Genomic DNA, 27,886 nt, shown 5'->3' with positions numbered 1-27,886 from the left:
TCCACAGTTAAAGAAGTTTGTTTGGGTTTTTTTAATAGCAAACCTTTTCCCAAAAACCCAACATGTTTTCCCACAAAACAATCTGGATAGCCTTTGAAGGACTCAGTCTTTGAGCTCTGCCGCAGCTGTTTCTAAACAACCTGGTTCAAGACAAGGTTTCTTTTGTGGTTTTAAAATTAAGCAAGACAACAGCTTTCTGTGTTACAGAAACTGCTTGTACATTCACCCTAGGCTATCATTACACTTTCAGGTTCCAGTGAGAGAGCAATCCTTCACGCAAAAGAAGCTCTCCAGATGAACTCCTCTTTTTTTAAAGGCATTGTTTAGATCCTGGTCTGCAATCAAACTCCAAACTTATTAACTGTTCATGAATCCTTATTAACTGCTCATGGCATCTCACACTGCCATCCTCTTCTTCACCAGTCAAAACCCAAGCTCACACACCTTTGACCTCTTTTCTTTAATTCCAGAACAAAGAGAATAAAAAGAGGCAAGGTTGTCAGCAGTGAGGCACAGTGCCACTTGGGACAGCTGATCCAGGCAAACATGTAGGACAGTCCTAGGCACAACCAAGACCACCAGTACTCAGACACTGAATGAGGGCAGGAAGACGTCTGCCATGGGAAACTGATTCCAAGAGAGGGAAAGCAAGATTTAGCTTTTAGTCTTCAATTAACACTAATAGAGAAAATGTTTTGTTTTTAAAGAAGCTATGTTACACCTGTAGATACCATTTTAAGAAAGATCAATATTCTCTCCATTGTATTGGGATGGTTTGTAATCTTTCCTGCATTGTAAAAGAACAAACAGACCTTCCAGAATATCTGAGTCTTAGGAAAATAATTTCTCACCTCGTGATCAAAAAGCAGAAGCAGCTGAAAACAAAAGTTTCAAGTGCAACATGCTGCAATCTGGCTACCAGCAAGTCAAGTGGCTCATTTCTAAGCCAAGTTTTGTTTCGTGCAAGTTGTTACAAAACACTTTTGCTAAAAATAGTCCATTAAGGAGCTGTGAACTGAATCAAAATGCAATGAATTCTCTCTAGAATACAGCATCTCAACAATGATATTTTATCACTAAGAAGCTTGCTTACCCAATTAGCAGCTAAGGCTCAGTTTTCTAAGGCACAGTTTGACAGACTCCCTGACTTGCCAAAGAAGGAGAAGTTTTCTGAATTTAAAATAGCCTCTGCAATACATTAAATATGCAAATTCTTGGATGCTACATGCTCCCTAACTAGAAGCCTTCAGGTCTATTCTTTCTGATACACAGTGCTTGTCACACATGGAGAAGCCACAGCTCTACCACGTCAGGCAGTGAACTTCTCAGAAGTGCCAAAAGGGCCAGGAACTCTGTAGGTTGCAATGGTTCAGGAGAGGAATGTCAAAGTAGCCTGTTCAAGAGATGCCTTCTAAAAATCATGTTGTTTATGTATATTGCTTCCCATTAATAACTCCTGTTTGCCATTCCAATTCTCTCTTGTTCATTAAAAGCTCTTGAGGAAGACAACATGTGGACTTTACTATTTGGATCGAGCTTTTCACAGAGTGCAAACTTCTTGACTGTGAAAACTCATTTTCAATGCAGTAACTACTTAAATGGTAGGAAAAATCTGCAACCAGAAAGTGTTAATTACAATGGAAATTGGAGCATGTGTTAACTAGACACAACAATTCAGCTTGCAGCACTTTGACACGTCAGAGCTCAGAAGTGAGAAACAACAATAGATTTTCAGTTTATTTTCCTGATGCCGAATGCTCAGGGTCTTTAAACTAACAGTGCAATAAAATATTAAAGTGCACAGCTCTCAGGGTGTGAAATTCACAAGCAAAACACTCATCTACCAGTATGGCATATAATTTTTTTAGACATAATACCCAATAATCTGCCACAAACTGTCACTGCAGATTCTACTTTAGATGATGTGCAGATGCTACCAGAAAGTGTATTTGCTCTGTGCAGAAAGCAAGTGCCACAGGGCACCTGAATAATTGCAGGTCCCTTGCTGGTCACCACAGCAGTTCAGTAAGCCGTGGAAAGTGTATTTGTGCACTCTTTGCAGTCAGTAATTAAAAAAGATAAGGTGGGACCCAAATCACACCTGAGCCAACAGCACAGAGCTGTGAGAACACTCAACCACAGTGGCTGTTGTGTACTCCAGGAGTGGCACTGTGTAAACTGTGTGACTGCACTAAGTAGCACATACAAACAGCAACAGCTCCTCCATCCCCAGTTTCTGTGGGATTCCACAGAATCATAGCATCAGTCAGGGTTGGAAGGGACCACAAGGATCATTTAGTTCCAACCCCCTCCCATGGGCAGTCAGAACACTTCATTCTTTTCATATCACCTCACCCAAATTTCCATTCACCCAGAACATTCACCTGAGTAACTCTCCAGTTCATTTAGTTAATTCACAGTAAAGGCAGACTTGGTTACAACGCTGCAATCTCACACTAACAACTTTCTAACACACACCACAGCTCATTAAAAAAAATCACAATTTTCATATCAATTTCCTTCATTTCTCATATTAAGGTAAATCACTGAAAAAATTGTTCTGAAAAGCATAGTAATGTTTCATCTAGCAGTAAAAGGGACGATCATGCTGCCTCCTTGAGTGTACAATATCATCTCTTCCCTTGAGCCATCTCTGACACTTCTGTGACCTCCTGACAAGCCAGCTCAGTTCACAAAGCCAGCAGATAACTAACAACAAGGAAAAGAAGAAAGGGATTAAAAACTTTTATTTGTTCTGAAGATCTGAATCAGCTGACAATTCAAAGTAGCCCAGGAATGATCATAAGGAAAGGGAGGAAGAACATCACCATTCAGCAGCAACCTGCTGGGTCATTTCCTGCCACTTCTCTAAGCACATCTAATGTTTGAATTGTCTTTAATTTCCCAGAAACTTGGAAAATTACTCCATAACCACTAATCTAGGATCCTGTCAAACTATTTAAGAAAGAAAACAAATATTGTGCAACTATTCAGATCGTATGTTGTCATCCCCCAAAAGTAGCATCTTATCTTTGATGTAGCTCAACATTTTTCTTGGCCTGCTTTGAGAGTAACTCACGTGAATGGTCAGAAGTGGAATTATCCACTGGCAGCCTAGCAATGGGGAAATAAAAACATCTGAAACCCAAAAGCCAAACAACTCAAGAGGTTCAAAAATTCTAAGTGAGAACATTCTAATAAATCATCATAAAAACCCACACACATCAGCTTTAAAAGTTTAGAATTTCAGCTCTTCCATTGGAGCAGAATTCATCACTCTTCTGGCTTCCCTTTTCAAGGAAATGTTTGCTTCGGTCTCTACAATTAGACAATCATTATCTTGCCTGGGTGTAAAACGCCAGCTCCATCTTCAAATTTAGTTTGGCAGAGTAACCTGAACTGCTGACACGAAAGGAGGAGGTTTGCTAGCAGAACTGAAGGATGAAGATTATATATCTAGATCTAGAAAACCTCTTATCCCAATTCTTTTGGTGCAGCCTCACTATTCCTTCCACTACTGCTCTGTCCTATTTGAACAGACACCACAAAACAGCCTTCAGCATCTGAGGCAGAGCAAAGAGCATCGTGATGGAGCAGTTGATATATTCCATCACACAGAGTGATTTTTTACATGCACGCCTTTCCTCTGCTCAAGTCAGCAGGAAAAAAGGAAACTGCAGACCTCAGAAACCAGAGTAAGATTTACAGGAGCTATTGGAGCTCTCAGAAGGCACCTCAGATAATGCACAGCAAGTCTGAAAACTCTTCTTCTGGATGAATGCGAGGGCCTCAGTGGCTAGGCAGTTTATATTACAGACATTTAAATGTTCAAATGAAGGAAAAATAGAGAATGAAACCAAAAGGAGATATTGTATATGATTAATGGGAGCAAAAACCTCATAAAATGTGAAGAATCCGAGATAAAGATCAGAGATAAACCTACCAGTGCAGGGCAAGAGTGAAAAACAAGCAATGAAGAAACAATAGTGGACAACAAGTAAAACAAAACTCCACTGAGGTTTATTAGATACAAACGTTGAAATGAATAGTTTCAGTCATTAGAACCTGGCTTATTTAAGATCATATTTTCCCAAACTTATGCCCCACCAGACAGAAATCACTTCAGCAAAAATTTCATCTGAGTAAGGCAAAGGACAAAGCTTTAGAAGCCGGCAAGAAGAAAAATGAGTCATGAGCCCTACCTTAGCCCTCTGCAGCACCTGAGTACCCAAAAACTTCCAGAGGACATTGCAGAGAGTTGTTAATGGCAGGGAAGGAACAGAGAGTGCCTCTCAAATGTTAATTACTCCTACATCATTTTGCTCTACTTTTACTGTTGGGTACTTGCACATAACTTGAGAGAGCAAGGATGACAGAATTCTATTCCCTAAAGTATTTTCTTGTTTTTAGGGTTTCTTACATACTGTAACAGCACCACTGCAGCTGTTTGGCTCAAACAAATAAGGCTTCTGGAGTAAGAGAATGCTTTTCCCTTGAGAGCAGAAAGCAAATGCTGTGCAGAAAGTGAGTATCATTATTAATTTACCATTATTTCATAACACACCCCTGATATGCCAGCCTGTTTAAAGGCCTCCTGCCTTTCCATCCCATGAATATGATGGTGACACATCAAAACATACTGTTCCTTGGATCATTTTAAAGCTGTAACAGTGTAAATTACAACCTCTAACCTTAAAATTATGCAGGCAGTTAATGTTTAGGTAACTCAAAGAAAAAAAAATCTGTTGTAAAACATACTTGGTGTGAACAGATCCCTGCATCTGACAAACATTTACACACAGTGGTATCTCTCTCTTTCTCACGGTCAAGCAAAGAGTATCAAGGAGCATATTACTCTTGATAAAGAATTTATCCCTGCCTAAATACACCTAATAGTAAAACGTAAGCAATTTTAGGGCACCCAGTGCACTTCACTAGGGAACTCCTCACACAAGCACTCTGCAGTCAGCAACCATCTGTGGTGCAAACAATTATTTTCCTACTTAATTTCAAATTCACCTTTTCACTGCACAAACCTAATGGTTGGCAATTTTCCCCTCCATAGGCATTACAAGCAAAAAGACACTGTGGAATGTTTATCTCTTATCTGGATATTGTCATTTTACTGTCTCAAAGTTCTTAAAACAAGCTTTTCGCTAGGGAGGAAATCAGTCAGCATCAGACCAAGTGGGGAAACCCTGCACTTGCTCAATGTCTGTGGCTCTTACATAGTTCCAGATGTTCAGAACATTAATAATGCACTAACTCAAAACTTCTTTTTGAAACTTTAGAATGTGCAAATTGCATTAAAACCTCTTTGCCCTCATTAATGGTATTGTTACAATCCCAGTACTCTGGAAAATGTTTTTTGGCATTTGTTTAAGTTTGTGATATTGCCATTTACTCATTTTAACAGCCAGTGCTCAAATCTTAATGCTTTTAATAGGGCTGGCTAAACAGACTACCATCTTTGGTGAATTTCTTCAAGTCATTTATTAAATAAGTACAAGTTGTCTGAAGGCAGTGTTGGTTGGTTTGGGGTTTTGTTGTGGGGGAGTCTTGGGGCTTTTTTGGATGTTTGTTTTTTTTTAATTATTATTATTAGTGGCAGGTTTCTTACAATTTATTTACAAAACTGTGTTTCAGGGAAGTTTTAGGAATTAAATTATTCTATTGTGGGTTTTTTTCCCCCAGTGTTAGGACCAATTTGTTTTCTGCTGCTCTGATGCAGACTTTTTAACAAAACCCAAAACATTTCTACCAATCTCACACAAATGTCAGTCAAAAAAGAGGTCTGTCTTAAACCAAGAAGAGCCAGGCATTCAGAATTAATACTGAAACTCTATCCCTCCCTCAGCCTGCCATATATAGGGGTGGCACATTATTATCCAGGCCAGGAGACTGTATTCAAGGACCTGGTCTCACATCAAGCACAGTGCAATGGCAAACAAGTGCACCACTCAGGGGTTAAACTGAGGTCCCTCCTTTTTATTCCAAATAACCATCTAGGCTGAACCTGAGGAGTCTCAGTCCATTTGAAACCAGCACAAGTTAGATCTGTTGCTATGCTCTACGCTGCTCACAGTTAACTGATATTCAGAGCTGCTTGCCTAAAGTTGTGCAATACTGTCAAGAATTGTTTGTCGGCAGAACGGTAAACACTCTTCTCTGCAGCTTCACCACAGCTTTGGTTGATACCTGAAACATGGAAAGGGAGCCAAGACAATAAACAGAGGTGTTCCAGGCCAAATGGACTTGCTGTCACCCAACCCTATCTTGACTGAAGAAAACAGGCATGGCCAAGAGAACAGGAACATGGGATGAGTATGATAGATGAACTCTGAACTAGCAGCACATAGAATAATGAGGTAATAGACACTCAGATGAGAAAGTCAGTAATTCTTTTTTTACAACTGACAAAACTGCTTTTTATGTTGCATTATAACCTTATCCCTCATTTCTCAGGGGAAACAGCAAATGCAATGCAGCATTGATTGTTCTGCATGTACACATGAGTAGTTACACCTTCCTAAACATAGTACATGGTAATACAAATTTATGGTGAGGGATAATTTGTTCATTAGTGTGGGACTGAGACTGCCAGATACATTAATTGAACAGTCTGGTCTAAGATTTATCATACATGTGGGTGACAAGCTTGCATGGAAAAGTAACAACTAACTGTTGTTAGAGCTGACAGTATCACAATTATTTACCCTTACGCCACAAGTTCAACAGCTTCTGTGCCAAAGTGACCACAAAATTCTTTTCCATGGTTTTGGTTGCTTTAAAATTGTACCCTTAGTAACAGAAATGCTACCTCAATAACGGAGCAGTGATTTGCACCAGCTTTGTAATTCCTGTTCCCTCTTTTCTTTTGCTCTGCTGTTGTTCTCCCCAAAGAGCTCTCAATAAAGGGCTGGTGAACAGGAATAAAATCCAAAACCACTCCTTAAATCAGGCTGCATGAGAACCTGCTTTAGGACATAGCAACCAAGCTTACCAGAAATAAGTCAGTCTGAAAAAAAGGTCATGCACAAGAAAAGTGCTTTAGGAAATGAATGCCTTAGACCACCTTTGTTCCATCACAGTATTTGTTAGTGACTCTTGAACAACCCTTGGAATCATTGCAGTACACAGCAAAAGCTCTAGACAGTTCAACATTTTTCCAGCAGATAGTGTTGAGGTGTAACAAAGTCTTGCTACTCTTTCATTATGCCTCACTAAATTCTCCTAAAACCACTGATTTCTTGGAAATCATAGATACAATGAGAATCAGGGCTAATGCAATATAATGAACTTGAAAATTCTGCATTCACCTTCTTTTCCATTGTCTTCACTACTTTGGTAATTAACTACTCAGAGATAGAATTCATATAGCATCACAGATGTAAACCTCTAACTGCCCTCTGAATTTCAAAACAGTAACACAAGGAGCATAAACAGAAGTGTCTGTTTTGCAGGCATTTGGACACAAATACTCCAGAGACAGTATAGCAATCAATTTTTCAAGTGTAGATTTAGATTGTTAAGCCACTTCTAAAAGGTTCATGAGACAGACAGCAAAGTAGTTACTATCCTTATTTTTTAAGGCCAGCATTTCTTGAAATTGTCTTGATTTTTCCCCCCAAAAACCATAGTGCAAAATACCCAGTGACAATGTTCAGCTACTGAGTAAAAACTTCTATTTGACCTGAAAAATTAAAGCTTTGTAAAGGAAAACAGATGTGAAAGGACTATGATCAATCCAGAGCAATGGAGAATACTACACTTTCAAGGTGTAGAAGAAAAATGTAGGAAATAAATCTTGGATTCTCAAGGAAGAATATTCATTAGTCCTAAGTTTGACTGTTAAAAACAGTCTTTCAAACCTGCTTTTGAGCAACTATGTTATTTTAAAAATTCTCCTTCCAAATTATGGCTCAACAATTAGCAGCTACAAATTAACCAGCAGTGCCTCAGTGAACAAAACCCACCCAAACCAAACCACCAATATTAACATTATTTTCTAAGGCTTCTTTTGTAAGAGAAGCTATGAAAGAAAGGTCAGTTAATTCATCATGATGGATTTTCACTAAAATTTATAAGCATTAGCATTTTTCTCCTTGCTGGATACCCTGACTTTGATATGACACATATTGAATGAATCATCTAAGATGCAGGCAACCAGGCAAGATATATCTTAATGCAGACAGGTCGGCAACGTGAACCCTAATGGTCCTTATCTTAATCTTGTTTAAAAGCATCTTAGATTTCTGAGTAATCTTTTCACCTTCTGATATTCTCTTTTATGGAGTGTTTTTTGCTGGAGTTGCTACTGATTTTCACATAAATGCATTTTTGCTGCATAGTATCACCAGCTTTAGTAGCCTGAAAAGTGACCTGGGTTTGCAATTCAGTGCATGTTAAAAGTCAAGCTTACTTTTTTAAGTCATTGTGTCAAAACTCCAATAATGACAATAAAACCTTGCATGTTGGATGATTATCTCACTCATGAGACAGGGCATCACAGCTGTTCATAACACAAAGAGACACCTCTCACATGTGGAGATGTGTATCTGATGCACTGTTTTCTCCTCATCCAGGTATTTTCCTTTCTTGCAGTGTTAACTTCATGTATTTGCCATAGATATATTTTAAACAGTCACTCCTCAGCGCTAAATATGGTCATTTGAATACTTGATTATTAGGATACGTTTCTCTACTATGGCTTTTTTCCTGTTCACATTGCAATAAGTACGCTAAACTACACAAGAGCTGCCAGACCTGTCCCACAGAACTACACTGAGCAATTTCTCCTGCAGGTGCTTTGATGAAAATAAACAGGAGTAGAGGTGGCACAAAACAAGGTACCAATCTAGATTTTTTCTTTGCTGTAACAGTAATTCATGCATTAGGCAAGAAGGTCTTTGGAAAGCACCTTCTCAGTCTGATAGTGTTTTCTGAAGCTGCTCATTAGAAAGGGATGCAGGCTGCCAACGCTGGGGACCTAAAGTTCTTTACAAATTAGCTGTATGACGTGCTACAGACTATAAATACCTTCTTGAAGGGGCACTGCAGAGCAAAATACAAAGTGACTAGTGCCTCTTCCTGGCAGTAGACATCTTCTTCACAGACATCTGGAATCTCCCAGGAAATAACCTACCTGAAGATATGCTAACAGAGAAAATGCAAGCCATTAACGGATGCTTTTTGTACGCATTAACACTGGAAGGAGTAGAGGACTCGAATTCTAGCTCCTACAGCATCCTACTCTGCTGACATTTACAACATTCCCCTCAGATGTTCTATAAGCAGCATCCAGTCTTATCGTTTTATGATTAGTGTGGTGACATTTAGAAATTATATTTGCCCTATACTTATTTGCACATGGCAATTTTCTAGTAAGTTGGTAACTTCCAGGTGAATGAGGTTTTTTTTCTGTTCTACACTTCACAAGTCAGAACTAAATCACGAAGCCGGTTTCTCCAGCTCTACCATGAATACAGAGGTCAACACTCTCACCAAGTTTTGATAGATTGTTTCTTTGCTGTATACAGAATAACTTGAAATTCCAGACAGAAATACAGAGAAATAAATACTCCTCATAAAATCCCCTTAAATTCCAGACGGGGAATTTCAATTATTGTTAGTTCTACTTCTACTTCTGAATAACAGGAGAAGCAGTAAGAGAGCTCTGCCTGGGTGCTAGCTCGAGTGTCCAAACAGGGCTTATCACAAATTATGTAAGGTAGGGTTTTCAACTTTTGCTCCTTGTAGCAAGTTAGACCTTCAACTCTTTCTATTCTCATAGACTGAGGCCTAAAAGTGTTGATTTACGATTCTTATTAAAAAAAAAAACAAACCAAACAGATGCTAATAGTTTACTAAAGTGTACAAGTCTATGAAATTCCAAGTGAGCAGAAATGAAAGCGCAGTAAGATGTTACTTCCATTTACAGCACTCTCCCTAAACAAGCAAAACAAACATTTCCTACCTGAAGTAAATTAATAATTTTATTTCTAGAAAATAAAAAAAATAACTTAATTTACAAAGCCAAATTGTTAGTGTCAAAGGTTTTCAAGCAAACAGGTAAAAACGTGTGGCATGACTGCTGAAAGTGAGGTACAGAATGAAAGCCATCCAAGAACTCTTCTGTCAGAGGTGGAGAGCAAAGGACATCATTGCTGAACCACAAATTCCTACAGCTGAAAGGGAATGTTGCACTGAAAAGTGTACCAAACTGAAATCCAGTGTACGTGTCTAAATTCAAGCTCCATCCCAGACAGATGCTACTCAAAATTCAGGGCACTGCCCTCATCCTTTCAGACATTTCCAAAGACTTTATTTTTCACTTATTGCAAAGTTGAAACTCCAATTCATAAAAGAGAAATCTGCTTAACTCGTAATAGTTCATTTAGTGAGGTACAGGACCAGACAGCCTGCAGTTTTTTAAAGAGATGCTCCAATTTCCCCATGAAAATCTCTGAAAATCAGTTTTGAAATGCAAATGTGCAGGTAAGCAATATTCTGTATGATGATGAAAGAAAAATACCTTTTTTTCCCCTCTACTAACATGCTTATGCTTACATTATTCTGTGCTTTCAACATATTAACCTCAGACTTAAAGGCAAGGCGACCGAAATAGAAGAAGTAGAATGAAAAAGGGCATCCGTAGAAAAATATTGGCAATGTGATTTTAAAATATCATCCTTCAATTGTCTGCAATTTATATTTATCAATACTTTTGCTAGGATCATGGAAGTGTTCCCACAAAGGAAAAAAAAAAACACCACTCAACGTGTTTAGCCAGATGACCTTTCAGTAAAACATAAGGGCAGCCAGAGGGGGAAGGGTGCAGAGCTGTCCAGCAATCTCTGTCCTTCTTCACTAAATGTCATTACAGTCTCTCTGGAGGTTCAGCCTCGATTGCTGTGCTCATAAAAACTTACAGAAGGTGCCAGGTTTGTGCAGGTTAGATGAGCTATCACAAACTGGTCAAGATGAGCTACCACAAACTGGTCAAACCATGCACTTCAGTAAACGAACAAAGTTGCTACTGATAACCAAAAGATGTTCCATTTACATTCCGAAATTAGAATGCAAAACTCCTTTGCCAATCAAGAACTCTGCATGCAAGCGTTTGGTTTTGTGAACCAGGTTCAATACATTTATAGGCAGTGATGTGCCGCCTTTCCCCCCCCCCCCAGTAACTGTGCATTACCTGGTCTAATGTGGTCACCTAATGGTTACTGTCTGCAACTGCACTGATGGCTGCACCTCTTAACAGCAAAATAAAAACAGGCTTGCTTTGCAGCTTCTTCAGTTCAATAATAAAACTAATCCAAAGAAGAAATAGGTTTTATTTCCTTTTTAAAAGATACTCTCTGTTAAAAGAGCTTAGAAATGAGGAAAATGGTCTGGAACCTTTATGTCTTTTTCTTCATTTGGAAGGATTTTTTGGTGTGAATGGTTTAGTTTGTTTGTTGGTTTGGTTTAGTGTTTTGTTTTATCCCTGATAGGTTTTCGTTTTGCTTCTTTTAAAAAACACAAATAATGATTTAAAATGCAAAAAGTTGTACTCTTGCAAGCATTGCAAGAAAACTGGGCATGGATTACAGAGTTATATTGCAGGTTCATAGTCCTGTTCCTCAGAGCTGACTGTAAACTCATAGAGAAGCAAGAAGAACTACTGTGAGCTGCAGATTAACCATAAACAAATCTCTGCTGGCAGTGAAATTAGATATTGCATAGTTTGAAATAGAGAAATCTGATTGCTTTCAGCCAATGTCCTAACTCAAGAAAAATACTCCAGATTCTCCAACGCAGTGAAATGGAACAAGAAAGAAGGATAAAAAAAATTAACTGGATGAATACTGCATTCAAATAGCATACAAAGCACATGCAAGGGCATTCTTGCTGCTAAGTTACACACAAAAGTGTCCTTTCATGAGCTTCCATGGAGGAGATCTGTTCATTATATTTTTTAAATATAATTGTCAAACATTCAGGGAAACAATTTAAAACAAAAATGCAGATCAGTCTGGCTGGGTTTTTGGACAAAATCAGTTGAAACAACTATACTCAAGGGCTAAGATACAGACACCTGCTGAAAGTAAATATCAACTGAAAATGCCAGCCAGTAAACTAATCACTGTGTTGTTATGTTTATTTGATAAACACTTATATAAGGTGATGCATAAAGCAAAAGGTCAGACCGCCCATTTTCACATGGAGCACATGAGGTTTCAGAGAAAGAATAGGAATTAAGATTTCCTTACCTTATAGGATGGCAAAAAGCACAAAATTCCTTGGCCAACTTTTTGACAGACTGAAAGCAGAAGTGCTCCCACCTCATCTTGGAACTCAAAGGTCTCTGTGTGCTGGAAAGTGGCACGCAACTTCCGTCCATTAGGGCCTGATCCGATAGTGCCAACCCAAACCTGGCACAGTTTGCATTAAAACAATTAGTTCTACAAGAGGTGACACAAGCTGTATGAAATTACATTGGGTTAAATAATGATGTTTTAATGTGAAGGAAAACATTTGAGATACTTTGAAACAAACGAATTCCAGCACTTAAATACAGAAGAGAAAGTGCAAGAAGTGGTATAAGTTGCCTGTAGTCAAAACAGCACAACTTGAACTTTTCCAGGGAAGCACATCTTTAAAAACTGGCCTCTTCTGAGCTAATCCAAGCAGTAGTCTGTTCTGTACCTTTCTTTTTACTTACAGAATAAGTTTATCAAGTTGTGCCAGGGTAGGTATAGGCTGGATATTAGGAAGAAGTTCTTCACAGAGAGAGTGATTTCCCATTGGAATGGGCTGCCCAGGGAGGTGGTGGAGGCACCATCCCTGGGGGTCTTCAAGAAAAGACTGGATGAGGCACTTAGTGCCATGGTCTAGTTGATTGGTTAGGGCTGGGTGATAGGTTGGACTAGATGATCTTGGAGGTCTCTTCCAACCTGGTTGATTCTATGATTCTATCATAATTTCTACTGAATTTTATTGTTTCTTCTACAAATGGTCAGCATGACACCTTAGGAGAGGGAACACCACTACCAAAGTTTACCTGTGAGTTCCGAATAACGTGATTTGCCTCCAGCTGAATAGAAAACTTCACACCCAGCTCTGAAGCAAACGAATCCATGGGAGAGAGTGTGCCAGATGTCAAGACAATTGTTCTAACATCACTTAAGTTTGAAAAGGCCTAGATTGGAGAAAGAAAAGGAGGCAATCGATCACTTCAATCACTTTAAGATCTTAAGTGTATTTATCACTTCAGACCTTCTACTTCACACTCAACTTACCACAGCAGGATTCAAGCACCAAAAACTAAGCATGTGGACGGCAGTCTTCTGCCGCAAACTCTTCTTATGCTTGGGCCGTGTTAAGAAGGCACTTGGATCTGAAATGTCAGGTTGGTTTTCATTCATCCAAGCATAAGTTTGTTGAAGAGCAACTCTGTAGTCATCTGCATACCTGTACAGAGACAAAGAAACAGCGATAAAAAGTACAAACCAAACTGTCAGCATTAAGCTCAAAGCAAAGACAGCATCACTACAATGCATTTACAATTCAAGTGTAAGAAATGTTTTTATACTTTCAGATTGAACATTGAAATTTTGCAGTCATTAATGCTTAATGATAAAGTTTACATCAGAAATGTTTTGGAACTGCTGGCATTAGCAGTCAAGACATGAAGCCAGTCAAACAATAAGTGCTATGCAGAAACATAAGACTCATCCCGACTTAACCAGGCAGGGCATCTCAAAAATTTACGCCTAACCTCCAAATACATCTTTTCAATATTTGAATTAATTAAAAAAATAACTTGCTAGTATTTAAAACACTCTCCACAAACAGACTTTCCAAAGCTTTCTGAAATGCTAGTTTTGCTCAGAAGCCAGACACCACAACTGAGGTGAGCACAAATGAAAGAAGCAGTTTGGCAAACAGCTGGATTTAGACCACGGCTCAGGCTGTGATTGCACTGACCTGCTTTTATCTTTAAAAAGACAGAAGAGAACCATGAATAATCCTTTCAGCACAATCTGAGTGGCAGGGCTCACAACTGGGATCTCAATAAGTTCCTCCTTACCAAACACAGAGATTTTTTCTTCTTTTTGCAGGACAGTAGTAAGATGTTTCTGTAAGAGGCAAACAAATTCCACATGAACAGCATTCTAAGTATCTTCTCAAACACAAAGCTAAATCAGATACAAGATTATCAGCACAGGGCATTAAAAGCTCACCTAAAGCACCAATAGAGACAGACTGAAGACAGAATTGGAAAGGTAAAGCAGTCTTTGTAACGTCTTTGGCTTACATAGAAATGAAAGATGAATCTGAAAATAGGGTAAATTCATTTCAGCAGCTGATAAAAATGCAGATGGCTGGAACAAAGAAAACTATCACTGACTCGACAGTTCAATTTAAATCATTGTGCATGATCAATTATATCCTTTAAAACATTGATTCTCCACAAATTCCAGTAGCTCAAGTGGATCACTCCTGGTTTTCATCAGGTATCATTTTCAGTGTTGCAGTAAATTAAAAGATCTGTTAGAATTTAACTTATGGACATCTGAAGTTGTTTAACACCAATAGAATGCACTCCAGTGCTTGTTTCTATAGCACACAACATTACCTGTAAAATGGGAAAAGTAATGACAGTTATCCCCATCTTGTGCAAATGGTTGAGCATTTCTTTTCCACTCCAAACTTTACATGCAGTTTCATACCCTCTTTCTACTAGCTGACTAGAGCTCTCCCGTAACCAGCTGCAAAAAGAGAGAAATGAGAACTAATTTCAGCTTTACAGCTACAAACCAAATCTCAAAAACTGCACCAGACTTCTAGGATGATGAGAAATATATTACCAGATCTAAGTAGGAAGATTCTGCTTTTCCTGCTGAACTAACTTCTATGGAATTGATCTTGATGCAGCTCATTCAAGTGAGCGGAAGATTTGTCATTATAGATTTATATTTTAGCATCATAGAATATCTTTACAATAAAGGACACTGAAATATAAATTGTTCTTATGATATAACAAATCAAGCTTGCTTCAGAGGGATTTCTGCTGTACTTTTACTGCTGCAAGTTGGTTTCTGATCCCTGTCAACTGCAGGCTTTCATATTAAGAGCAAATCTTGAGGCATAGAACAAATACTTATCGTATTTGTACACAGTAAGGAAAGGCAGGGCAATAAAAACTATGTATTTTAATCTACCTACAGGTATTCATAACTCTGCTACAACTTGTCAGTTAAGCAGAGCTGGAATTGTACTGACAATGCAAAATGTGACAGGACTTTCTAAAACCACAATCTAAGCAGGCAGAGCACCTCATTTATGGCAGAGCTAAAGTCTTTCTAGCTGAAGTATGACAGCACCTGCCCGCTGTCTAGACAAGCAGGCAGGCTTCCTCCCTCTCAGGAAATGCCGAAGCTGTCTGTTCCATCAGCCAGCAGGAGGCATCAGAAAGACAGCTGTCATTTCTACAACCCCTCAAAATATTGATCTGTAAAATCAGCTAATCATTATCAGCTCAAGTGACTGTTTCAGTTCCAGATTTCCTGTCCTGTCACTGCAAATAATCTGATCAATGGGATAATTAAAAGAACTTTTCCTTTTGTGAGGCTAAATGCAAACAAACCCCCATAAATACTGTCATGACAATCACTTTTTTGCCTCTACTTTGCTTTATCTTATTATCTTATTAAGGAATGATGGCAGAACCTCACCAGTTTAGTACTCTGGCCCATTTCCTCAAATGTAACATCAAAAAGAACTGGAACTAAAATTAGGAAAAGGCCACTAAGACAGAAATAAACCAGATTTATGACAGATAAAACATTTCAGGAAATGTAAAACTTCTGTTTCCTTGCTCTAAACTTCAAACACCATCCCACATTTTTGAAATGCTAATGCAGTAAATGCAAACAAAAACTTAACACAACTTCCTAATACTAAAATACCACCAAAAAAGCAAAGGCTAGAAGAAATTTCATCTGTTTAGATCTAACATTAAAACACTTAGTTGAAATACCTGTTAATTTAATGGTAATGCAGTAAGCATAAACAAAATTACATTAGTTGCCAGAAAGACATCTTAGATTTTATAGTAAAAAATGGTGTGTGCACTACCTTCAGCAAAAGATGGAACAAATGTTACAGAGATGCCTTCAATTCCTGAAGACAGCTCTGCTCCTTTCCTCCCTACCAGAAAACCCCACAGTTGACACAGCTTCTCCACTGAACTCAGTCATCTGCATCTCACAGAAGTTTGGCAGCACACCTCTATCCCTGTATCTTCAAATTCCTTAGAAAGGCCTTAGAAAGTGCACCTCTGTGGCACTAAGCCCATGCCTAAGTGCTTTCTGGAATGAGGGCACCAGATCTTTATAACTGAAATAGGATTTTTCTCATTAGCCATGCATTTAGCAAAGTCATGGCACTATGCAGTGGCATTTTACCAATTACTGACCATTTATGCCCAGTATTTTCCTTCCCAGCAACTGCTTTTCTTGCTGTTGGCAGATTTGCCAAGACAATCAACCTTAGTTTTTCTGATAAGGTTAAAAAGCTTGAGGCAATCAAATCTCCAGCCATGATGTTCTCATCTTTTACTAAACTGTAACATTTGAAATAGCTAAGGTAGGAGAATTAACTTCTGCAAAAGGAAGTCACTTGTCTCCACGAAATGAACATCAACTCCCAGAACTGAGAGAGGATAACGAAAAAGGTGAACTACTTGCTGTAGTGTCCTCCCAAGTCTACTTCATCAACTCCTAATGCAACAAAATGATGATTTGACAGGCACTGAATCAGAGTTCAGTTCACTTCTAAGCCCTTTGTACCATTAGTCACTTTTCTTGTGCTGACTTTGCTGTTTAAGATTTCTTTAGCAATGCCTTTCTGAACTCTTTTGGTTTCTAGATCTCTCAAAAGAAAGGTTTAAAAATTAAGATCTACACAGCTGAATTCCAAATTCTCTGGTGGTGACAAACTCTCCTGATGTGGTTTCAGCTTTGTTATGTTCCTACCCCATGCAAAATACTTTTTGCCATTGATCTCATTTCTTTTCCTCCTTCTTGGGCTTCTGACCCCAGATCAATTGCTCAGTTCCATCCCCTCTCATGATTATCACAGTATCACAGTATCATCAGGGTTGGAAGAGACCTCACAGAGCATCAAGTCTCAACTTCTGCTTGGGTTTTCCCCTTTCAATTCTGTCTCCATAGTTTCTGGGATTTGCCTTCTTTTTAGCTTACTATTTTTCCCTCTACAATCAATCCAAATAGCTCAACACTCTCTGGATTCCTTAAATGAACAAAAATCAGGTAGCTGCATAGTTTGAAGCATACATCTCTTGTGTTTTACCTCAGCCAACACAGTAACCAGTAAATCAGCATCATTTTTTTTAAATACATAATGCCTTACTTTATTAAAGAGCAGCATACAGCCCGTAGGGGCTCATGATCCTTCTGTCTGATGTTGTTATTGACCATGAAATCTATCTCTTCTCGAGCAGCTCTCAACTGACTTTCTGTAACACTGTAGCTCACCGACTCCCGAGCACAGTCCTCAATGTTATGGGCTTCATCTAAAATGACTACTTGGTCTTTCAGGTTAATATCCATCTAAAAAAAGAAAAAGATTATCTAGTCAAACAGAGTGAAAGACATTAACGAGAAACAGTAACTAAGAGGATCTTGTTAAGTAAGTGTGTATTCTACATCACAGTGCAAGCAGCAGAAAGGTTTCATCTTTTTCATCCAGTTGCTGTAACCTAGAAAATAACTGTGTGTGTGAAAGTAAGATCAAATCCCACCTTATCTCAGCCTGGATGAATACAATGTGAATCTATTATAGCTCTCATAAACTAAATAATTGTGAAGTTTGCAAAAGGTTTCTTTTCACTGTAGAAAAAAACACGTGACTGATCAGCTGAACTATGAGATCAGTGGAAGCATAATTTGGAGTACAGGAATGCTCATATAGGAAATGAAAGAAAAAAAGGGAAAAAGAAAGGAAGAATTATTTAAACCAGGAGTTTTGCAGACAATATTTTGGATATAAATGGGATTTTGGATGACTGTAGCCATTGAATATTATATTTTGGACTTCCCTTTAAGTGCAGTTCTTGCAGTCTCTCACGAATGCACTTACGCTCTCCCGTATCTGCGGGTCGAGGAGGTAGTTATAAGGACAAAACACAATATCTGCTCCCACCATTAGTTCTCTGGCTGCAAAATATGGACAGGCACGAAGCTTCTTTCCCAGGCTCACTAGATCTTCAATGTCCCACGCTTGATACACTCGATGTGCAGACTGTAGAGCATGGTGTTCAACAAGTTTATGAGCACCATGGTAGTAAAGGCAGGATTTGCCCTAAATGCAAATAAGAACAGATAGTGGTCAGGAAAAATAGGGAGAAACAAGTAAGGTTAGACACTCCAAGCCATTACAAGCATTTTATTTATTTCCTGGAAGCATTTCTAACAGCTCTTTTTTGTGTCAGACAATAATGAAAAACACATCACATCAGAAAGAAGAGAGACAAATTCATGTTCCTGCAACGTACAGCAATAAAGGACACTTTCAGTTAACCTAGCAGACAGAAAGATTATTCCTATCATCATAAATATGTTCAGTATTGATCAGCATTTTCTAACAATAAGTATTTCATTTAAGCCAAATTACCAGGAAGCATTTAATCAACATAAAGTAAAACCCCACCACTCATTCCCACTGTTCAACTCCCTTCCATTTTCATAGGTTTGAATCAACCTTCATTTCCCAAACAAAACTTACTCACATGTTTTCCTTCCAGCAGTTCAACACACATTTCATTCCTGTTACTGCCACTGCTAGACACTGTCGGATGAATACAGGTATAATCCCTGCTGGAAAGAATTGTCATGGAGACAGTGGAATATGCTGTTCTCTTCAGCTCTCTGGTAATTTGGGATATTTGCTTGTGCGTTCGCGTGCCAAAAAATATTTTGGGAACAAACAACTGCTCTCCATTCTCTCTCTTCTTTGTATTACCAGTATCTTTAGCAGTTTCTTTTGCAGAATCACAGGAACACTCAGTGCAAGGGCCAAAAGACTGCAAAACCAAAATAATTAAAAAAAAAAAAAAAATTAAATCCCACTGTAAGATGAATTTGCTAAATCTGCACAGAGCCTGCTTAGAAAATGCTCTCTAGGACTACTTGAGGCAGCCTGTTCATCATCAGCCTGCAAAAGGTTTACAAATGTTAAAAACACACCCACTGTGTTCTCACACCTGAAAATCTTAAGCTTCTAGCAGTAACTAGATAAAAATTCATTGCAACCCAGGCACAGAAGTAATTATTATTCCAGTGGAGCATTTGAATATGTGAATAAAGCAAATAATCATCACACATTTTAGCTTGAGCATAAGGAAGGACACTCCTGTTACAGAACAAGGGTCCAGCAATTTCAGTGAGGAAACTTTGGGACTAGACAGCCAGATAAAACACTGAGACCATTTTTCCTTAAAGCAAGCAGAAGAAATGTAGGTAGTTTAATGGAATTTGTTTGCAAAAAAAACACAGACTACAGCATGAACACTCCATCAGAAAAATGCTTACCATCCCATTATGTCAAAGGCCATCTAGTAAGTATGAGAATAAAAAAGTCATAGGGAATAATTCTAAAGAGAACCTAATCTTGTGAGAGATTTGTAGACAGAGTTTTTTTTCCTGCTTCCTAAGAACAATCATCTTTCATAATATAAAGCATGGAAATGTAATGATTAGTGACAAGACACACAGAAAACAAACAACTCAAGAGTAACCATGCCCTCCTCCCATTAAAAAAATTAACTAATTCTAGTGTAAAATTGTTTGTGTTTGGTTTTCAGGTGGGAGTGCAAGTAACAACACGCTGCTCCTCCCTGCCTTTTCACTGTAATCAGTAAGATTAGCCATTATAAACAAATGCTAAGTCATGCTGTGCCTTACACCACAGTGCTGGGGCTCAAGCTGTCTTTCAGCCTGCACTCAGAGAAGAAGCAAGTTCGTGTTACCCTTGGTCCCACTCAGCCTTGTCCGCCATTACGTATTACAATACATGAGAGAAGGCATCTAAATGTAACCCGTCTGGAGCTGTCACTCACTGGGATAAAAGCTTCACTGATGTGCCAAATAAACAGGCCCTCAAAGCAGCTAAAGTTACACCCATGCTGGAATTGTTACATTCCCCTCTCAGGTTGCCAGTAACAGCAGATTTCATTACGGTGTGCTGCCACATTAAATAGCCAGTTCCAAATATCCTGCCTTCTATATTGAATAATTACTTATTCCCTGAAAGGATAAAAAGAAGAGTTATGAATGGGGCTCTTGTCAACAGCAAAGCAGGAAACAGCTGACATATGGTATATGTTACATATGTGGCAATACCCCAGGTTGGACTCACACAGAAAACTGCAATGCAAATTGTACCTTGATATTTCCATCATCTCCGCTCTGTTTTGCTCTTTAAAATAATAAAACCTACATTTCCATGCTAACAATTAATAGAACTGAAGCAGTGACAGCTGAGGGCCTTTAAGAACAGGTTGGTCTTTTCAGCTGAATTGAAGGCAGATTGTGCTTTCAGAGGTGAAAAGAAGACAGGGAATCCCAAGATGAGAGCACACCGCCAACGCTTCACTGCTAATGCCAGGTAAAAGCAGTAAGAAAATACTGAGACAAGTAGTTATTGTGGGAAAAAAAAGGCACTTCAAATCAATGTACACATAAACATGAACAGAGGGCTCTTCTATGATGGGTTTAAGAAAAAAAATTATATATTTCTATTTTATTAAAAGTGTTCTTATGTGAAAGGCTAATAAATTAAAGTATTTTACAGGTGGCCTTAAAAGATTTTCTTTAAAAGGTCTGAAGTTGGTATAACTCTGGCTTTAAGAAGCACTTAGGTCACTATTTCAGTTTTAAAATGCACCTTTACCTATGAAAAGTTTTTGTTGGGTTTATTTTTTTTTTAAATAAACATTGAGAAACTCATAAAGCCAGACTGATTTTATAGGAAGCAGTAAGAACATAAAACTGCCTGCTGTAGTCATAACATTTCTGAAAGCCACAGGCACCATTAGCCCCAAACATACAAATACATAAATAAAAGCTTTTTAGAAGGTCCTTTATGACTGAGAAACTTGAAGAAAATGGTTTAAAAGTTGAGTTCTGCAGGTTATTTGCACATTATTCAAGTGTGGCAATTTGACCTTAAATTCTTCCTCATCCTTTAGAAAATGGTTTGGTCAGCTTGGATTTTATTAAAACCAAACTGGTTCTGTATTTCTATCAAAACCATCCCCAGGGAGTGCAAATAGAATTAAGGTTGGCTAGGGACATAAAGGAGAATAACAAGAATTCCTTTAGGTACATCAGGGACAAAAAGGCAGCTAAGGAAGATGTGGGGCATCTCCAAAAGGAGAATGGAGACCTGGTGATGATGGATATGGAGAAGGCTGTGGTGCTTAACAATGACTTTGCCTCAGTGTTCACCGGCAAGGGCTCCAGCTGTATCTCTCAAGCTCCAGAAACACAGGTGCAGAGTGGGAAAAGGAACAGAGCAGTAACTCCAATGTGGCAGGTTCAACAGCCTCAAAGTACACAATTTCAGACTCACCACTTAGAGATGCTGATGAAGCTACTATTGATTAAGCTATCATAAAATTAGAAAATATTTCAATTTATTTATGAAAAGAACTGGGGGAGAAGGTTGAGTAGAAATAATTAAGACAAAACTGTTTTGTAATATCTTCTGGCTTTGGAACTAAATCTGTTTTCAGCTAGGATAGAGATTTTCATTTGGAAGAGAGGAAAAAAGATACTCCTCTACTTTCTGCAGTATTTAATCAGAAACATCCAGTAATAGATGCTGGAGAGATCAGATACCAGGCTATATGGACCTTAGGCTAATCCAGCTTGTTTTCACCTCTGTCATAGGGCAGATAAAACAGTCTATCACATCAATATTTATACAGCAAAAACCTGAAAGTCTGATTAAAAAAGGCATAATCAAGTCCACCGACCTGTCCTATGTGTAAAAGAGCTAAACAAACACTGAGGCTATGATCTTTGAAACACAAAGAGGTAAGAGGAGTTCTTCATATCTTCATCTACATTTCCCAGTTACAAAGCCATCCAAATGATACCACAGTGAATACCTCTTGTGTGAAATATCACACAAGCACAATCTAGTAAGATATCAGCAGTGGCATTACCAGAGCTTTTCAGCTATTCCTTTATGAGTTCTCAAAAGCACAGCATTCTGCTGCTGCTGCAGCCTCTTCATTCAAGCACACAAAGCAGCTGTTTATCCTCTCTCAGTAACCAGCAGGTGAACCCAGTTCAATATTTATCGCAGGCTTTCACAGATCACTGCTAACCAAGCAAACGTTTTAATTAAGCTGGAACTTGCTTCAAAGAGCTCATTCAAAATGTCAATCAGCAGGAAAAGGATCAGATACGGTGTCAGGTGAGAGCGTGTAATACAAATCCACAACTTTCTTCATCCCATCGTGGTAAATTAGCCTATTCTGGAGTCCAGACCCTGATTGTAACAGGCTGCCAGTCTCCTGGAATGTGTAACAGAACTCACTCAAACTCCATTGTGAAGGTTGTAAGCAATATGTTAAACTGCAATGGGCTAGCACATTAAGACAGATTCTTTTCACAGTTGGTTTTTGATACCCCAAGTGTTTGTTACACTACTCTCCATTTACTGTTTACTTTTTTTACCTAGTATAAATGGGGATTCCTTAACCCAGCTGCCCCAGTTTCTCAGACTGTATGCTTTGACAGAAGTAATCAAGAGAGTACCCTAAGGGTATAATTTTTCATCTAAACTCACACCAGAACTGCCCTCTCTTACAAGAATTAACTGCAGAAGGACAGAAACAGATTCCCAGGCTCTGAACTGAAAGCAGCTAAGCACAGGCAGTCTCCTTGGGGAGTAGATCCTCATCCACTGGATCTACAAGTATCCTTCTGATGCAGCAACAATGGGCGGCACCTCTCATGGCTCCTACAACCACCAACCCCTTCACAACGAGCTAAATTTGCTTTAAGCATAGGACTAGAGTAAAACACTGCTTCCACAACTGCAAGGTTATCTCATTGATTAGGAAAATATTTTAATTGTATTATTTTATCACCCTAAATACATAGTCCATTGTGATAGATGTTACACACAACCTCAGCTGACTTTATTTCATGAGCTGCACTGGAAAAGCATTTTTAAACCCTGCAGCCTACACTGCAGAACTACTAATAATAAATAAGGCCTTACTTGCAGCAGTTGTTTCTTGATACTAGACAAGTTCTCTGTCTGCTAAATTAAAAGTTCATCTCAGGAAAAGTCTTTCATGCTAAAAAAGAAACTTTGACAGAAGCAAACACTTTTATCTCTTCTTAGTTACTTCTTTCTAAAATAGCAGCAAATTAGACTGTGTTTAAACTCTGAACAGCACACTGAGCTGGCTGGCTGCAAAGCCAGACCCATGCACAGCCCATTTTAACAAACACACAGCTCAACTACTCAAGCTCTGACTCACTATTATTTAGCAGATCTATACTAAAAGCTTTCAGTTTTCTTAACTACATGACATTTCTACAAGCTGTAAAGAACTTTTTCAAATGCCCCCATCAAAGCACCGAAGTAAATGTTACAGTCAAGGAAGGAAGGAAAACCTTTTCATCAGAAAATCAACAGCACACTCTGCTGGCCTTTGGATTTCAAACTACCAACTGCAGCTCAGTGGCACAAAGCACTTCAAACCCCACAAAAAATTTACAGAGCTTTCCAAAAGTATATACTCTCTTTAAAGTTGTTTGGTTTGTTTTTTTTATTGCTCTTGAACAAACAGTTCCAGTGTAAAAGATATTACATAATTACTTACTGCTTTGGGAGAAAAAGCAGCAGTTTTCAAGCTTTTTTCAGAGTGAAGAACCAGCTCTCCATTTTTCCTCTGATTATACACTTCTAAAGCGTCAACTGGTTGCATTCCTTTTGCTAAGCAATGACGTTTTCTAACCTGTTGGGGGTAAAGAGTTCTGTGATCTAATGCGCTGGATAAAAGGTATGTGTTCACACCAGCAGTCAGAAACTTTGCTTCAATTTCTCCAATCTTTCAGTGACACAGCTAATATTTGTTAAGTTTAACCTAATCTAAGCCACACAAAAGTAGTTTGGGAAAAGCTAGAATGTTTTAATTACAAAATTCAGAAACAGCAACAATAAAAATGTGTTGTTACGTTGTTATTATTGCTGAGCTCTTCTGCTCTGATATCCCATCATTACAAAGCAGGCAGAAATTATAATCCTAGAAAGCAGAAAACTTGCATAACTAAACCAAGAAATAGTCACATCCACCACTGATCTTAAAAAAAAAACTTTAACAGAAGCAACCATCTGAGCAATGCTCTAAAGCAATGTAAAAGCTACTGACAGAGCACACCTGAACAGGAGTACGGAGTCGTGTGATACTGAGTTGTGTCATACTGGTGATGACACAAAGGAAATCAGCACAGAAATACCACACTCCACATTAGGCCAGAGACAATGAGGTTTGACAGGATACAGAGCAGAACTCTGATGCATCCACAATGTTATTTGCATTTCTAATACATGATTGTAAGAGCACTTTCTACCATCTCAGACTTCGACTTAACATTACAGGTCAGCTGGCAATAAATGTATTTTGGGGATACTCAGTGTCTAAAATAAGCAAGATACGATTTAGAACAGGATCTTACGAACAACTCAGTGCAACAATGCACCATTGTAACAAAACACTGTCAATCTAAGCAATGCCTGTGTGGTGCCACCTGTTCTCTCTGCCCTTCTCTGACAAGTGGACTGGTATTTCACAGTTTTATTGAGCTGCACCTGGGTTATTTCACTGCTAAATAAACTTTGCTCACCTGCTGCTCAGTTTCTAAAGGACGAATCCTTTTCCTGTCTACTTGAAAATCATCATTCTCTTGGTCACACAGAGATGACCTTTTCTTGGCAGACAGCTTTGAAGCTAGTGTTTCTTTTTCCTTGCATTCTGTAATCAAAAATAAAAATAATGTCCACTACTAGGAATGCATTAGATAGAAGCAGCATATAAAAAATGCAACTGTAAGTATATATGATGTAGGAAACAGCATTAGACATTTCTAGACCTTGTAATCACCATTTCCCTCTAGGCAGAATAATCTTAATAGTGAAAGATGTCAGCATTGAAGGCAAAACAAATGTCATCAGTAAGTATTTTACTTCCAGAAGATATCTTTACCTGCTTCTGTATGAAATTACCTGTGCTTGTTAGCGGGCTTCCAGGTTTTGTGGAACTTCCTGGTTCATGACTGTTGAAAGAGCAAGCAGCAGCAGGGTTGACACTTGTTGCAGCCTCATTGCCCTTCGGCTGGCAATGGCACGTGCAGCGACACGGTCGTGAGCTCTCTGGCTTTCTGTCTTCCTTTTCCCCAGACGACAAAAGCAGTGGCTTCTCTAAAGGACACAGACATCTGTCTTCATTAAAAACCACTCAAGGCTATACATGAGAACTGGACTTTCAAACCAGCTAAGACAAGAGTTTTTGTTGGGGTACTAGTTATGAACCTTGTGTCTCTACAGAGGCTGAATGAGCTACCCTCAGCCTTTTTAACTGTAGCAGCCCTCAAAAAAATAAAAATATTCTTCCTTTTTAATTCAGTTTGCATAGCTAAAGTCCACAAGTGCTTTCTTTCAAAGCTCCAACTGCCAAGTAATTCCCTTATGATAACAGACAGGTAAATCCATCCTAGTATTCCTAGACATTACCTGTTTATGTTGCCAGTAAGGCAACATGTATGAGGGTGGGCAAAAGCCTGGTTAAATTCCCGAGACCAAATGTTTACAAAGGCTGAGAAACAACATCAATTCATTATAATGTATTTTGGTATTAAAAATTGGGCAAACAGACACTAAGACAACTTACCATACAGAGACTGCTGCCATGATAATGCAGAACAAAGCAATGCCAAGCTTTTGCCACTTCCAGTGGGGCTCTCCAACAAACAGTGCTGCTTGTTATTTAAGCCCTTCACAATCTTCAAGGAGAACAAGAAGAACAAAATCAGATTATTTGGAAACAAAACAAAGAGGATGTCTTTAGTTAAGCTAGAACTTATAAAAACAGAAGGTATTTAGGAATAGATATCTTCTAGGAAAGAAAGAAAAGAAAAGCAAAACCACCACCCCCAACTCCTTTAATAATAAGAGGTCCACAAGTCTTGGCTGTATTTCTCTCCAGATAAACTTCAGAGGTTCAATTACAGGGACTGTAAAACACCTGCTAAGAACAACACCTGATGGGACTACCTTGCTTTCTTTAGACTACAGAAAATTGAAAACATCTGTCAGACTATCAACCCATTCCTCTCAAAGAGGAACACCTGCTAACAACAACACCTGATGGGGCTACCTTGCTTTCTTTAGACTGCAGAAAATTGAAGACATCTGTCAGACTATCAACCCATTTCTCTCAAAGAGGAAAAAAGGTGCTTAAAACTGTTTAAAAATGTTTCATTTCTGCAATGATTTACAAAGTCCTCCAAGCAGTGAAAACTCACTGAAATATTACATTGTGTTTAAAGAAAAGATGTTTTACTAAATACATCCCTCCCTATATAACATTTCTACATTACTACAGTAGATCTAGTTAAACAATCAGACATATTACATTGTAAACCTGTTTTTTAGCATAAGTGTTTCTGAACCCAAGGTGTACTTCAGCATTTCCCAGTCATGGGCCAGATGTGATTGAAGAGCAGAGTGAGCAGTAAACTGTCACACAAGTGAAATTCTGAAGCTATTAGAGGCTCTGGATTTAATCTGTTGGGTTTCTACACTGAAAAGTACTGTAAAATGTTCACATAAATCCTACTCACAGCATTCATCATAGCCAGTTGTGAAGGGTAAGCCTTACAGGGGAAGATGATCTTTACTCCTCCAATGGTATACTCTGACACATCAGAAGACATTGCCACTTCTTCTCATTTATTTCAGGTTTAAAACTGCAATTTAAAAACCCAAACCAACAATATTGACAAGTTAACACTAACAACCAAGGAAAGCCTGAAAGGTTATATGGCACCACTCTAGAGCAAGCAACTGCTAACCTGAAAAGGGGACTACCACCAGAACAGGCACGCAGGACTTCACACTACAGTCAGTTCAGGCTCAGTTCTTGTTACAAAGGAGAGCAAGTTGCCACCATCTGATGATTTGAAATAAAAGCATCAATGAACTGCAGACATGACTTCAGATTCTGTTTCTCAGAATGAATATGGTTGGGATAAGAACTTGAATCTTTGAGGAAAAAGTATTGTCAGAATAACTAAAAGTAGCCATTTTCTTAATTCTGCTTGAAGTCCAATACAAACTACAAAGATACAGCAGACAGGAGTAGAAATGACAATTCTACAGCAGACAGGAGTAGAAACGCCAAAGATACAGCAGAAGAAATGACAAAAGATACAGCAGACAGCAGTAGAAACGACAAAGGTACAGCAGACAGCAGTAGAAACGACAAAGATACAGCAGACAGAAGTAGAAACGACAAAGATACAGCAGACAGAAGTAGAAACGACAAAGATACAGCAGACAGAAGTAGAAATGACAAAGATACAGCAGATAGGAGTAGAAACACCAAAGATACAGCAGAAGAAATGACAAAGATACAGCAGACAGCAGTAGAAAGGACAAAGATACAGCAGACAGGAGTAGCTTGTACTGTTCATTTTATAACAATTAGAAAATAAACCTGGATACTGACCATGAAAATGAGATGGTTAAGCACTAACACTTCTCTTCCAAGAATAACACAGTAACT

At 38.5% G+C, this 27,886-nt stretch overlaps 1 protein-coding gene across 1 annotated transcript in view; it reads right to left on the bottom strand.

Annotated features, from left to right (window-relative positions):
* The window catches only part of BRIP1 (BRCA1 interacting helicase 1), a 59,226-nt gene extending 32,103 nt beyond the window's left edge, over positions 1-27,123 (bottom strand). The window contains exons 1-13 of the mRNA XM_064166782.1: positions 26,943-27,123; positions 25,991-26,102; positions 25,327-25,521; positions 24,948-25,075; positions 23,924-24,058; positions 18,806-19,099; positions 18,157-18,378; positions 17,428-17,627; positions 14,630-14,762; positions 13,978-14,129; positions 13,290-13,461; positions 13,052-13,189; positions 12,261-12,422 (exon numbers count right to left, since the gene is read on the bottom strand). Of these exons, the coding sequence (XP_064022852.1) occupies positions 12,261-12,422; positions 13,052-13,189; positions 13,290-13,461; positions 13,978-14,129; positions 14,630-14,762; positions 17,428-17,627; positions 18,157-18,378; positions 18,806-19,099; positions 23,924-24,058; positions 24,948-25,075; positions 25,327-25,521; positions 25,991-26,102; positions 26,943-27,035 (2,136 nt within the window). The 5' untranslated portion in view covers positions 27,036-27,123. The remainder of the gene's footprint in view (positions 1-12,260; positions 12,423-13,051; positions 13,190-13,289; positions 13,462-13,977; positions 14,130-14,629; positions 14,763-17,427; positions 17,628-18,156; positions 18,379-18,805; positions 19,100-23,923; positions 24,059-24,947; positions 25,076-25,326; positions 25,522-25,990; positions 26,103-26,942) is intronic.
* Positions 27,124-27,886: the final 763 nt, after the last annotated feature.

Source organism: Pogoniulus pusillus, chromosome 27 (genome assembly GCF_015220805.1).
Source record: "Pogoniulus pusillus isolate bPogPus1 chromosome 27, bPogPus1.pri, whole genome shotgun sequence".
Lineage (NCBI taxonomy): Eukaryota > Metazoa > Chordata > Aves > Piciformes > Lybiidae > Pogoniulus > Pogoniulus pusillus.
The sequence above is the reverse complement of the archived record's forward strand: the minus strand, read 5'-3'. Positions and strand labels throughout refer to the sequence as shown.